The 13,576-nt window shown below is 42.1% G+C and overlaps 1 protein-coding gene across 3 annotated transcripts in view; it reads left to right on the top strand.

Moving 5' to 3' along the window:
- The window catches only part of MYO1C (myosin IC), a 179,828-nt gene that overhangs the window by 38,014 nt on the left and 128,238 nt on the right, over positions 1 to 13,576 (top strand). Inside the window, exon 1 of one of the 3 annotated variants that reach the window (XM_033921403.1) lies at positions 11,265 to 11,631. The exons of the other annotated variants lie outside the window; for them this stretch is intronic. Within the exon in view, the coding sequence (XP_033777294.1) occupies positions 11,587 to 11,631 (45 nt within the window). The 5' untranslated portion in view covers positions 11,265 to 11,586. Of the gene's footprint in view, positions 1 to 11,264; positions 11,632 to 13,576 lie in introns of those variants that run through there. 3 annotated transcript variants of the gene reach the window in all.

Below are 13,576 nucleotides of genomic sequence, written 5' to 3'. Positions count from 1 at the left end.
TTCGGAAATGGATGGGGAGCCAATGAAGCGACTTGAGGAGAGGTGTAAAATGAGAATAGAAGCTCTCATGGAATATGAGTCGTGCAGCAGCATTTTGATCGGATTGAAGAGGTGAGAGGGGTGCGCGGGAGGCCCGAGAGAAGTGACGTTGCAGTAGTCTAAGCGCGAGATGATGGGAGAGCGTGAACAAGGGTTTAGGTCGTGTGTTTAGAGAGAAGAGGACGGATTTTGGTAATATAGAGGAGGAAGCGACAGGATTTGGTGGTCTGTTGGATCTGAGCAGAGAAGGAGAGAGAGGAGTCGAAGATTACTGCAAGGTTGCAAGCCGACGAGACAGGGTGGAGGATAGTGTTATCCACAGAAATGGAGAACGGTGAGAGGAGGGAGACGGGTTTAGGCGGAAAGATAAGGAGTTCAGTTTTAGTCATATTCAGTTTGAGATGGTGGCGAGATCAATGTCAGAGAGACAGGTTGAAAACCGTAAAAAATTCTGCTGTGTTTTTAATAAACTTAAACTTCCAGGATGGAAAAAGGAGTAATATTAATTGAATTATTTGATCATCCTAAAAAAAAAAAAAATGGGTAAGGCAGATGTATTGATAGAGAACTTACAGGTGCAGATGGCCCAGGCATGCTCTCTATAGAACATAATGTATATCCAACTTTTGAATTATATCTCTAAGTTTTGGGTTTGGGGTATCAATCTCGTCCAAGGTTTATATCTTTCCTGTTATTTAGGAGGGAGAGAGGTTTGAAGGAAGCAACAGGTTGCTACAACACAGGCTATCCCAATTCACACACACCCTAATCAGGAAAGCCTGAAAAAGGTTGCTGGGAGGGGCAGCCACTACTACAGGTCTGCAAACAGAAACACCCTGAGCACAATACAGCTTCCCTTTAGCAAAAAGGCGGAGCAAAAATCGCTTCTTGGCAGTAGAAAGAAAGTTAAATTCCTTAGCAGAAAAGGAATATATAAACCATCTGCTTGAGCTGGAAATCTGGGAGTCAGTTGCTAGTCTCCCACTCTTCAGTTACCAGAGATACCAAGTTACAGCGTTACAGGCTGGAAATTGAGACAGTACTGGTTTTAAAAATACATCCCAAAGCAGTATGGGATTTGTAGTGCCTGATCATATCCATTGAAATCAGTGCTGCAGATAATGCATAAGGGTGGGGTGGTCAGGAATCCAGGATTGTTCCAAGGGCTCCAGCCTGGAACTGGGTAATTTGGCAGCTTTGCAGTACAAACTGAGCCTTTTTCTTGGGTAGCAAAATCTGTTTGCAGTTTTGTGTTTCTCAGTTACTGTATATTTGTCAGATTTTGTCTGTTTACAATAAAGAATTTCTAAACCTAGGCTGAATGCTTTCACAGAAAAGCAAACACTTTACCTACAGAAATTATTTGTTTGGGGCCTGAGGATTTTTATCACTTCCACAGCGGTGGCTGAATCCATGGTGATCCACTGATTCCCTGTGTAACTTAACACTTTTATTACTCTCAGCTAAAAGTAGGAGCTCTCATAACCTTTGTTTGCTTGAGTTGAGAGTTTGAATTGAGGCCTTTAACTTACCATATTTCATTAAGAGAATTGCAATATAGCCACCACATAGTTTGTCTTTGGAGACATCTTATGCAAATATATACAGATGCATCATCAGAGCAATATGTTTGGTGCCATGAGTCTTCACAGCTACCCTGAATTGTCTCCCTCCCTTTCCTGGCTAGCCGATTACTGCCAATTGTCACACTATTGTTCCTGGATGTGTCAGATTCTTACTAATAGGATCACATAAGATGATTGCATGCTTGTGTTGATAATTCTCATCTTTCTTATTTTTCCCCAGCTTAGTAGGAACTAGACTGAAATTTGGCACAATGAGCTTTTCTTCACCTTTTTTAGATTCTTCCAAACACAGCAATCATTCTGAAATGGGCACCATAGATTCTAAGTCTCCAACCAGCCTGGGAATTGTACTGGGGACCCTCTGCATGGTAGTGTCACTGGGCTAGCCCCTTGCATTGTAATCATAGCTCCAAAGACTTCTTTCTAGTGTTTTGTTTTGGTGCAATAAGAAAAAATAAGGACTTCTCTTGAGCTGTGAGTACACTGGCAGTGCAAGGATGAAATAACTTTTATGTCATAATGCTGTGGATATGAGCACCCTTTTTTTTTTTTTTTTTTTTTAGTAAGGATATGGCATGAATTGAAGATTATGTATTCAAGTATTCGTTGATTTCACAGTTGGTGACTGAAAACATTAAGTTATTTATATTCTGCATCTAGTGATGAACGTTTACTAGGGACACAAGCAGGGCTGGTTTTAGACATGCTGGGGCCCAGGGCAGAAATTAAGGAGGGGGCCCCGCTTCTACCTGCCTGTCTCCCAATTTCCCCACCCACCTTTAAATGACTTCTTCCCATACAAAACAGACAGACAGACCTTCACCAAATATAGAACAATGGATCACAAATTAGAAATATGAATACCAAAGCTGAACTGGAAATCCTAAAAAGTTAAACTTGGCAAGTACTGTACTTCATTATCCATTGCATAACCATGAGAGGGCTTTGAGCTTAGGCCCCCTCAAAATAAACATCTCTCTTATTGTAGCTTGTGGGGATCCCTAACGGCCACCTCCCCCCTTCTCAGGTCCAGAACTTTCCAAGTTCTGAAGCTGGCAGCAATATTGCATGCAGAGCTGTTGCTGCTGCCTTCCCTCTTCCCGCTTGGCTTTCATGCATGCATGAAAGCAGTGGCAGCTTGAGGATATTGCTATTAGCTGCAAAGCTTGGAGATTTCTGGTTGCCGGACTGGAGGAAGATGTCATCAGTTGGCAGGGCTTGGGAATCCCAACTAGCTCAAGTATTTATATATTGCAATCAGGCCAGGAGAAACTTTGGTGCCCATCCATTAATTTGGGGCTCCAGTCCCTCCCCCATATCAGCTGTATGATTATGCCACTGAACACAATACAAAAATAATTGTGATGCACATATCCCAACATATTCCAGTTAATAAATTCAAAATAAAACAATTTGTTCTACCATGTTGTCTGGACATTTTGTTTTTCTATCATCTTGGTCCCAGTTTCTCTTTCTGCTTTTTGTCTGTCTTCTACTAATTCTCTTTCCAGTGTCTGCTGTCCATTTTTTCTCCTCTCTTGTTCCATTCCCTCCTTATGACTGTCCAACATATTGATTTTCCCTTTCAGCTTTCCTAACTTTTTTTCTTTTCTGCCTCTATCCACTCAAATCTTGCCCTCTTTCTCACACTTCTTTTTAAATTTTGAGCCACCTCTCAATTCTCCATCTCCTCTCAATCCCTAGCTCTCCCATTTCCCAGTCTCGTATTTCCTTCTATCTGTTCCCCATTATTACATTTCTACCACTGTACTCTCACTCATCGTGTCATCTCCCTTTTGATCTCATCCAAATGGCTCACCACTTTTAGGCTCTCTCCACTGGTCAGGCTATATCTCCCTATCTTCTTATCCCAGCCCTCCTGCCCTCCCATGAGTCCATCTCTCCTCTATCCCCATGGTCCAATATTTTGCTCCCTCTCTTTTCTGTTGTTCTACCCTCCCCCCTTGATGCTCAACATTGAGATGGAGAGAAAAAAAGAGATGCTGCATATCTCTCTCTCTTCCACCCCTGGCCTAACATTTCTCTCTCTCTAGGTCCAACTTCTCTCCCTTCAAACCGCTGCCCACCATTTCTCTCTATCTCCTCTATTTCCAGCTGCATAAGCTCTCCTCCATGCCTAGTCTGGCACTTCTTTTAATACTCTCTCCCTTTGTATTTTTTTTTTTTTTTAAGATAGTAAAGGGGGCATCCTCGGTCCAGCATGTTCTCTTCTCTCCGCGCCGGTCGATGTTGCCCTCACTTTCAGTCCGCTGGCCTCGGCAACGATTCAGAAACATTACCTGCAGCTCCTTTTCTTGCTTTCCCTCTGCTGCAATCTGTTCCCCAATGACGCAACTTCCTGTTTCCACTCAGGTAGATAGTGGCAGACGGAAAGCAAGAAGAGAAGCCACGGGCAATGTTTCTGAATCGCTGCCGAGGCCGGCGGATTTATCAGCGAAACAGAAGGTGAGGGCGACATTGGACCAACACGAAAAGAAGGAGGAAGACATGCTGGTCCATGGGGCCCCAGAGCCTTGGTGCCCAGGCCAGCTGCCCCATTTGCTCCCCTCTAACGCCGGCCCTGGACACAAGATTGCAGTTTCCTTCAGAATCCGGCGGGAGCCTAAGCAATAGGAATAAGTTTGGCAACTCAAAAGTACTGCTTGCCAGCTGAGCAATAGTCTTGAGGTGCTGTTAATTACAGATGACATAACTGCCAACTGCATGTGTTTTGTGCTCTGGTGCTCATTGCATCAGTGGGCATCCCTACTGCTGTGGGTTCTTGCGAACATGATAACTCACTGTCTCACGTATAATACAATCTAATTTCCTGTAATCAGGGAGACTGGGTTGGAAGCGGCCGAGAGGGGATGCTGAGGGGTTATTGGTACTGGGAGAGGCTCACAAATAGGACTGAGAGTTGGGCATGTGTGAATTATTTTGAGGGGTTCAGGAATTCTTAACAATCCCGCGCATTATTCCCATCCCCTATTGGCCTGAAAGCAGGAGCCATGTTCAGCAATTCCTATACTGTAGCTTCAGAGCTGCTGTTGTGCAGGTGGGAAAGTTGTTTGCTTTTTATTTTTTTGTATATCCTTATTGCCTCAATATCTTTTAATTTTTTTTCTATCCAGGTGCCCTTGTTTGCTTTTTATTTTTTTGTATATCCTTATTGCCTCAATATCTTTTAATTTTTTTCTATCCAAGTGCCCTTGTTTTCTTTTAACAAATAATGCTTTCTGAGAGCCCACACATAAGAACATAAGCAGTGCCTCCGCCGGGTCAGACCATAGGTCCATCCTGCCCAGCAGTCCGCTCCCGCGGCGGCCCAGGTCACGACCTGTCTAAATCACCAGAAGGGGCCCCCATGCCACCTCAGTTTCCTAATTGAGTCCTATCTTCCCATCAACGTCCTAGCCCTCCGGTCTTGCACCTGCACGACCTGGTTGGGTTTCTACATTTATTTTCTGGTTAGCTTTCTCAGTATCCCATGATCCCTTTATCCCTCAGGAATCCATCCAGTCTCTGTTTGAATATTCTTTTCTTTCTCTCAGTTATGGTGTATGTATATCTATCTATCTATCTATGTATCACTGTGTTAGAGAGCTGGGGCGGGACCAGGTATGTTGGGCAAAGTGTATATTGTTGTGGGTGTACATAAAAGTCTGGTGCTGTTCACAGAATTTGTGCTGTTGCAGTACTTCCAATCGCCACCGGCACATTTTCCAGTGCAAATATGTTTTTTTCCCATAAAAGGAAGGTGAGGCGCTGAGCTGGGCTGCCAAAGGGCATCTGTTTAGAAAGTCAGTACACAGGAATGTACAGCAGCTGAGCTCATTCCTTCTGTTTTCACAGCCCTGATGGAAGCATTACTCCTACATTAATACAAGTACAGTACTAACACACTGTCATGTCTGCTCTGCCTCTGGCTGAACAGAAAATCCAGTCCGAAGGAGAAAGGGAATTGTTTTAACATCCATTTTATTTATATGGAAGTCATTGTCCTTGTATTCCCTGTTCAAGCTTAGCTATTTCTACTTTATTCTCTTACCTCTTCTCTCTAAAAGGCTGCTGTTCCCTTTTATTGCTACCTTTCTGTTGCTTCTGACTCCTCCAACTACCCCTACCACAGACCATGCTGCCTGTGGATGCAGTTCCTGCATCAACTTTAATGTTAACAGTGCCAACATTTATTATTTTTTTTGACTCAGTAGTTCCTCTTTCAACTCAGTCAGAACAAGTACTGGGGCCCTAGTGCTATGAGCATTTTATGCCAGGGCTGTGGAGTTGGTACACCCTAGAGAATGACACAGAGACAAATTTGTCCCCTTCCCTGTCCCGTCCCCGCGAGTTCTGTCCCTGCCCTATCCCTGCAAGCTTTGTCCTCTGCACAAGCCTCGAACACTTAAAGGAGGACAGAGCTTGCAGGGACGGGACAGGGACAGAACCCATTGTGGTGGGGATGGAGATAGATCCCATGGGGACAAATTTGTCCCTGTGTCGTTCTCTAGGTACACTTTTACCGACTGACTCCACTGCCCTACTTTATTCTGTATCACTTGAAGATTTTTTTTTTTGTCCCTTATTTTAAGATCGAACAATTTGTACCTGAGGTTGGGAGTCATACTGGGGTTCCTTCTACAGCTTTGTATCATGAACTTTAAATCTTTTCTCAAGGTGATGTCCTTCACGATGATTAGGACTCCCTGCCCTCAAAGTATTGATAGCCACCGAAGCAAACTTGAAAAAGATATCTTTTTTTTCCAAGGGTCCCATGGCAACAAGGGGGCATCTGTGGAAAATCAGGGGCGGGAAACTGCACCAGGAAATTCTTTTTCACTGAAAGGGTGGTTGATCGCTGGAATAGTCTTCCATTTCAGGTCATTGAGGCCAGCAGCATGCCTGATTTTAAGGTCAAATGGGATAGACACGTGGGATCTATTCACAGAGATAGGTAGGGGAGGGTCATTGGAGTGGGCAGACTAGATGGGCCGTGGCCTTTATCTGCCGTCTATTTCTATGTTTCTATGAGTACCCCATGATAGGCTTCTCTGTTTCTTCATGGCCCCATGGCCATGGTGCTGTGGTATCACAAGCACTCACCACTTTGGTCCTTTAGGGATTATCTCCTTCCCACTCATAGTTTTTTGTGAATGATTAGTATGATCCCCAATTATCTCATTTTGTGTTATATAGTCTCAAATTACATTTTATCTCATTTTGTGCTATATAGTTTTTTGTGAATGATTAGTATGATTACCAATTAGAAACTGGATGAGTGGGAGATAACAAAGGGTGGGGGCATTACCAGTGGTAAGATACAACTTACCTTTTATCTCATTTTGGGCTATATAGCTCATTTTCTGCTATATAGTCCAGTTTCTAATTGGGGATCATACTAATCATTCACAAAAAACTATATAGCACAAAATGAGATAAAAGGTAACTTGGGTCTGTATAGCAGATATAAATGCTGTCTTTTCCTTATAATGACTGGGAAAGCCATGCAGATGATAACCCAAAACTGGAAGAATTATGATCATTTAAACTTCTCTTCTGGTGGGCTAATCTGTGCTCCTGCTATAGATATGAAAAAATGAATGCAGATAGTTTAGGGCACAATCATTTTTTTAAATTAGTTTGGGGTTCGTTGGCTTCTTATGTTACTTTACTATAGCAGGTCTTTGTTTATAAGTTAATTTGTTTATTTTCATACACTTCCAAGGACGGGTGGGGGGGATATTTCTGTCTTAATTTGACCTTAGAGTACTTACACTTGGGGTGGGTGGGAGAAAAGATTGGTTATGTATAATTGTAAGTGGAATATGCTTATATTTATGTATTATATGTTATATATTCATGTATTGTTTCAAGTTTATTAAAAGTTTGTTGTACATGCAATATCAAATACTTCAATGTGTATGACAATTTAAAATTAGGAGACAAAAATAAAACAATTTATACAAATAAACATACAATGTATGTACATAAGTAATTAGCGATACAAAAGGGAAGAGGGGTGAACTACAATCTTTGAAGAAAGTAAGAGTACATTTAGGGAAAAACAACATCAGGAGGATCATGAAGAATGTTTTAAAATTATGGCTAAGCCTAAAAAAGAGGATAGGGGAGATTGTGACCTATACATAAGGTCTGGTTAAAATTAGGTATTTGAGCCTGGGATTAATGATAGATGAATTATCCTATCTATGCCTCAAATGTATCTTTGTACAGGTGGCATTTAAGTATGGAAAATCAATAAAGAATTAAAAAAAAAAAAGGTTCAAAGAAGAGTGACCTACATTTAAGGCGTCTGACTCACACCTACGAATGCCTGTGCATGCCTAAGGCCACTAATGGCATAAGCCACGCCTATGCCGGCGTTAGGACTCCATAGGTGTGCATAGGCGCTTCCGTTTGCCGCATCAATTTATTTTATTTTTTTTAAAACATGCATCTTGATTGGTCCGTTAGATCAGTGTTCTTCAACCACTGGTCCATGGACCGGTGCCGGTCCACAGAAATTTCCTTCCGATCCATAGGGCCAGCAGGTGCATCGGCCCAAAACTGTGTTCTTCAACTGCCGGTCTGCGGTGCGATCGATGCGTTGTTAATAAGATTATATTGTGTGTATATATGAAAAATGAATGGAAAAAATAGTGTTACAATTAGGACTATGGGGGCAGGGTCTGGGGTGGAGAATGGGTAGAGATGGGCAGGGTCTGGCCCACGACTTAGCTCAGTGTTCTTCAACTGCCAGTCTGCGGACCGATGCCGATCCACAAAATAATTATTTTATTTCTGCCAGTCCATGGGTGTAAAAAGGTTGAACACTGCATTAGATGATGGTAGGACACCTATTGCTGCCTACAATCAGGACGCCGTTTTGAGAATCGGGCCCTAAAACTCCGTAAGCCCTTATTGAGATAGCTTGGGGAAATCCACTGCTTATTCCTAGGATAAGTAGCATAAAATCTGTTTTACTCCTTGGGATCTTGCCAGATACTTGTGACCTGGGTTGGCCACTGTTGGAAACAGGATACTGGGCTTGATGGACCTTCAATCTGCCCCAGTATGGCAACTCTTATGTTTACATTTTGTCACATTAAAACTTAATTGCCAACTATTAGCCTGTTTCTAATTTTTGTAAATCACTTCTCATACTTCCCAGATATCCAGTCTGTTGTTAATCTTCATGCCATCTGCAAAAACTTTTTTCTTTCTAACCCTCTGACAATATTTTTCACAAAAGTTTTGAACAGAATCAGTCTTAGGTGATCCCTGAGGCACTCTAATACACCATACTTTTGCCTGTCTGTCAACTACTTTCTGGTCCACCTGACCATTTTTGGGTCCCTTCCTCAAGCTGCTTAGTTTATTTATGAACCTCCTATGAGGAACAGTATCAAATGCTTACTCGGTTGAGGACCAACAGCTTTTACCAGCCACTTGTGTTGAATTATTTAATCTTTACAGAATTTAGCAGATTTAGGATCTTCCAATGGAGCCTCTTATATAGAACCCAGCTTCACTTGGTGATGATGCACATCTCCGTTCTGCAGTATCTCATCGATCTCATACTTCCTAGCTCCACCATGAGGGATACGTGCCAAGTGAATGAATAGAATGAGACCAATAAACTGAAGCCCTGGAGATTTGGGTTTTCTGAAGCAGCTCTAGCGAAGCACGTCAAAATCCGAAAAGAGAAAGAAACGCATTATGTAGATAAATTTACTTTTTTTTTTTTTTTTTTACACTGAAGATCATTATATTGAAGATTATTACAGTTTAGTATGTGTCACGTTAGGAAAAACTTGTACTGAAAAATCTTGCACTGTAACTTTGGCAAATTTAACCTGTAAACTGTATATTATGTATATTAGAATTAGACCCCTAGTATATGTCATGCTAGGATAAAACTTGTACCATAAACTTGTACAGTATTTATGGCAAATCGTAACCTGTTAACTGTGTATTATGTATGTTTAACCTGTAACCCGTTCTGATCTCTTTGGGGAAAACAGGATAGATACATACATACATACAATGATTGAAAAAAGAGAGACAACATGTTGGGGCACGACTTCAGTTTGGTCTTTTTGTAATCTTTTTCTGAGCACTTTCTACGCTATTAAAAGTTATAATATAAAAAAATGTTTCTAGCGGGGTTCTTTTTGATATAATTGTATTTCCTGGTTATTTGTGAACATAAGAACAGCCGCTGCTGGGTCAAACCAGTGGTCCATCGCGCCCAGCAGTCCGCTCACGCGGCAGTGCCCTAACCGAGACCAGCCCTACCTGCGTTCGTTCTGATTCAGCAGGAACTTGTCCAACCTTGTCTTGAATCCCTGGAGGGTGTATTCTCTTATGACAGACTCCGGCAGAGCATTCCAGTTCTCTACCACTCTCTGGGTGAAGAAGAACTTCCTTACGTTTGTACGGAATCTATCCCCTTTTAACCATAGAGAGTGCCCTCTCGTTTTCTCTACCTTGGAGAGGGTGAACAACCTGTCTTTATCTACTAAGTCTATTCCCTTCATTATCTTGAACGTTTCTATCGTGTCCCCTTTCAGTCTCCTCTTTTCAAGGGAGAAGAGGCCCAGCTTATCTAATCTCTCACAGTACAGCAGCTCCTCCAACCCCTTAACCATTTTAGTTGCTTTTCTCTGGATCCTTTCGAGTAGTACCGTGTCCTTCGTGTATGGCGACCAGTGCTGGATGCAGTATTCCAGGTGATGGCGTACCATGGCCCGGTACAGCGGCCTGATAACCTTCTCCGATCTGTTCGTGATCCCCTTTTTAATCATTTCTAGCATTCTGTTCACCCTTTTCGCCACCTTTGTACATTGCGCAGACGGCTTCATTGACTTGTCGACCAATACTCCCAAGTCTCTTTCCTGGGGGGGGGGTCTCTCCAAGTACCGCCACGGACATCTTGTATTCGTGTATGGGATTTTTGATACCGACATGCATTACCTTACACTTATCAAGTTCAAGTTTCAAGTTTATTAGGATTTTATATACCGCCTATCAAGGTTATCTAAGCGGTTTTTACAATCAGGTACTCAAGCATTTTCCCTATTTGTCCCAGTGGGCTCACAATCTATCTAACGTACCGTATCCACGTTGAACCTCATTTGCCATGTCGCTGCCCATTTCTCGAGCGTGGTTATGTCACGTTGCAGATCTTCACAATCCCCCTGCGTCTTCACAGTAAAGTTTTGGCTCCCGTTGTTTTGTTTGTGTGTAATGATAGCAATTTTGGGGATTAAGAACTGTAACATCCAGTTTCCTCATATGATCATGGGTGGGGAAGGGGCTACTTGTCTGCATATAGGAAAGACATTGCTTTGGCTGGTGGGAAAAGATTTTCTCCCTCCTCCCCCATTGTAGGTCTTGATGGGGAGGGGGCTCCTTTTGCTGTGGGGTAGTTTGGGACTCTCGGGGCAAGAAGTATTCCACTTGGACTTGCTTCTACTCAGAGCTGCCTGTTGGAGAGAGAGGTGACACTTGCAGAAACTGGAGGGGTTTACAGTCTCCAGTCACAAGGTTCCTTTCTATTTTTTCTTGGTTTTATTAGTTCTGGGCTGTGACTCAACATTCCCAGCCCTTTTTTTTTTTTTTTTAAACTGTTGCTTGCCATTTTATTCTCATCTTTAATCTGTTTATAGTCTCAATATGCAGCCCTGTAGCAGCATGCCTCTCCCAATATCCTGCATTCCTTCTTATTTTCTTTTCTCGCTTGGTGAGGAAAAGAGAGGTCGTATTTCCAGAAATGCTTCTTTTTAAATAAAGCCACAATCTGGCAGCAGCATAAAGTCACGGCGGATCCAAAGACTTTTCTTTTTTTGGTTTGTAGTGAGTGTAGCTTTTTCAACAGTGAAATACAATAAGTAGACGTTCAGAAAACCTGCTTGTGGAGGAGTCTCCATCACCCATTCATTTGGTGTGGGATTTGCTCATGAAGGATTTGTACTGGACCTGCAACATGAAGTACAGAGCAGCGGTGAGATGCATATTACGCTGGGCTTTGGCATTCATCTTCATCTTTTACGCATGCTTCTCTCTGTACATTGGTATTTGCATCTTTCTTTGTACTTGGTGTTTTAGTTTCTCTCTCTTGAATATTTGTCCACTCTCTTTTTTTTTTTTTTTTTATTTGTACTGCTTTACAAAAAGTGCAGTAACTTGAGAAAAAGTGTTTCAAAGTGCAGGAAAGTCAGTTGGAAAACTTAGGATGGCATTTTTCTTGTGCTTATGTATCTAGTGCTTTATGACAGTTATGCTTTCAGCACTGTTGCTGTTAGATAATGTGGCAATACTCCATCAGGGAACATTTAGTATATTTAGGGGCTCATTTTCAAAGACACACAAAGTATCACGGGTTATCTAAAGGCTCTTAATCTCTGAGGTGGCGGAAGACAATAGGTATGATTGTTGCTGTTATGTCTTGTTGAATACTTTTTCATTTGGAGATGGTATATCCATTCAATGTGATGCAACGATGGCCTTTCTATCGAAATGCCATTTCATCTGAAACTAAAATTAAATTGAAAACGTTCTGGGCCAGCTCAGTAGCTGAACCTGGGTTCCTTTATGGCTCAGTTCTTTTACTCCCCAGTTCATCTGGGGATGTTGTGGAGGCAATGTAGTCCTTGGAGGGAGGGAATCGGTCAGTCATCGAACAATGATGACACCCAGTGGTTGGATTCAGAACCTATAATTTGCAGGGTTTGAAAGGAGCCCTTGGCCCACAGCTGAGGAGTACTGATAATTCTCTAAAATGATTGCAAAGCTTGTTAAGACAGTGGAAGAAGAATGTTAAGTGTAAGCTAAGGGATTTTGTATGCTCTTTAGCTTGGAATAATACCAAGGAGGAAACCAAATTTTGTCTTGAATTAGGAGTAAGTGATTGTGCTTTATGACTGAAAACTGATGTATATCCTAAGAGTGTAGACATGAATTTAATTGACCAGACTGGGTGGCTTGCTTGTTGTCATCTAATAGTTATACAGTACTCCTTCAAAATTTGTGGGGGTTCCATTCTAGGAACACCCGCAAATTTTGAAAAACCACAAATACAGTTTAGGAGTGGATCAGAAGCAGGAGAGGGCAGTTGGGGCGCCAGCGGGTGCTGAAAATTAGGTGCGGGATCATTCTTTGTATTTTCCGGGAATTAAAGTCAGGCTACACCAATCAAGAGCTGCTTTGACTTGCTATCTGGCGTGTCAAAGCAGCTCCTGATTGGTGTAGCCTGACTTTAGTGCCAGGAAGAGGCAGTTGGAAAATACCACAAGAGACTGAGTCCGCAATAATTATACTGTATACCTTTACAGGTTTCTAGTGAGGCTGTACTTTGCATTTCCAGGGACTGCATTCACAAAATGACTTTAACAGAGCAGAGACAAGTAAAAACAGTGCCATCAAAATGGTTCATGCTTGTACCATAAGCTGTACAGAGAAACTGAAGGACCTAAAAATATACTCTCTAGAAGGGGGGGGGGAAGGGAAAGTGGAGCTTTGAATAGGCTTAAATAACAGAAGTTAGCATTTTCAATAGAATGAGAACCTGAAGGACATGAAGGGTTGCTATGATGCTGATGGGGAGAGAAGTTCAGAAGAAGTACGTGTGTGAAAATGTTTTTCACTGAGGAGGTGGTATATACTTGGAGCAGTCTTTTGATAGATATAGGAGCCAAAACAGTAACAGAATTCAAGCAAGCATGGGATGGATATTATTGATCTAAGTGAGCGAGAACCACAGATACAGTAAGTCTTCTGCTTCCCTGCTGTGTTGTCACAGAAAGAAGACTAGGTATTCCCAAGTGCTCTTCTATGTTTTGGGCTTTACTTGCAAACCAAAGGCCTTATAAATCTGGAAAAGTTTAGAGATGTTTTAGGAAGAGCCATAAAATCTCTAATACAAATACATGCCACCTAATTGTCTATGA

The sequence above is a fragment of the Geotrypetes seraphini genome, chromosome 15 (genome assembly GCF_902459505.1).
Source record: "Geotrypetes seraphini chromosome 15, aGeoSer1.1, whole genome shotgun sequence".
Taxonomy (NCBI): Eukaryota; Metazoa; Chordata; class Amphibia; order Gymnophiona; family Dermophiidae; genus Geotrypetes; species Geotrypetes seraphini.
The sequence above is the reverse complement of the archived record's forward strand: the minus strand, read 5'-3'. Positions and strand labels throughout refer to the sequence as shown.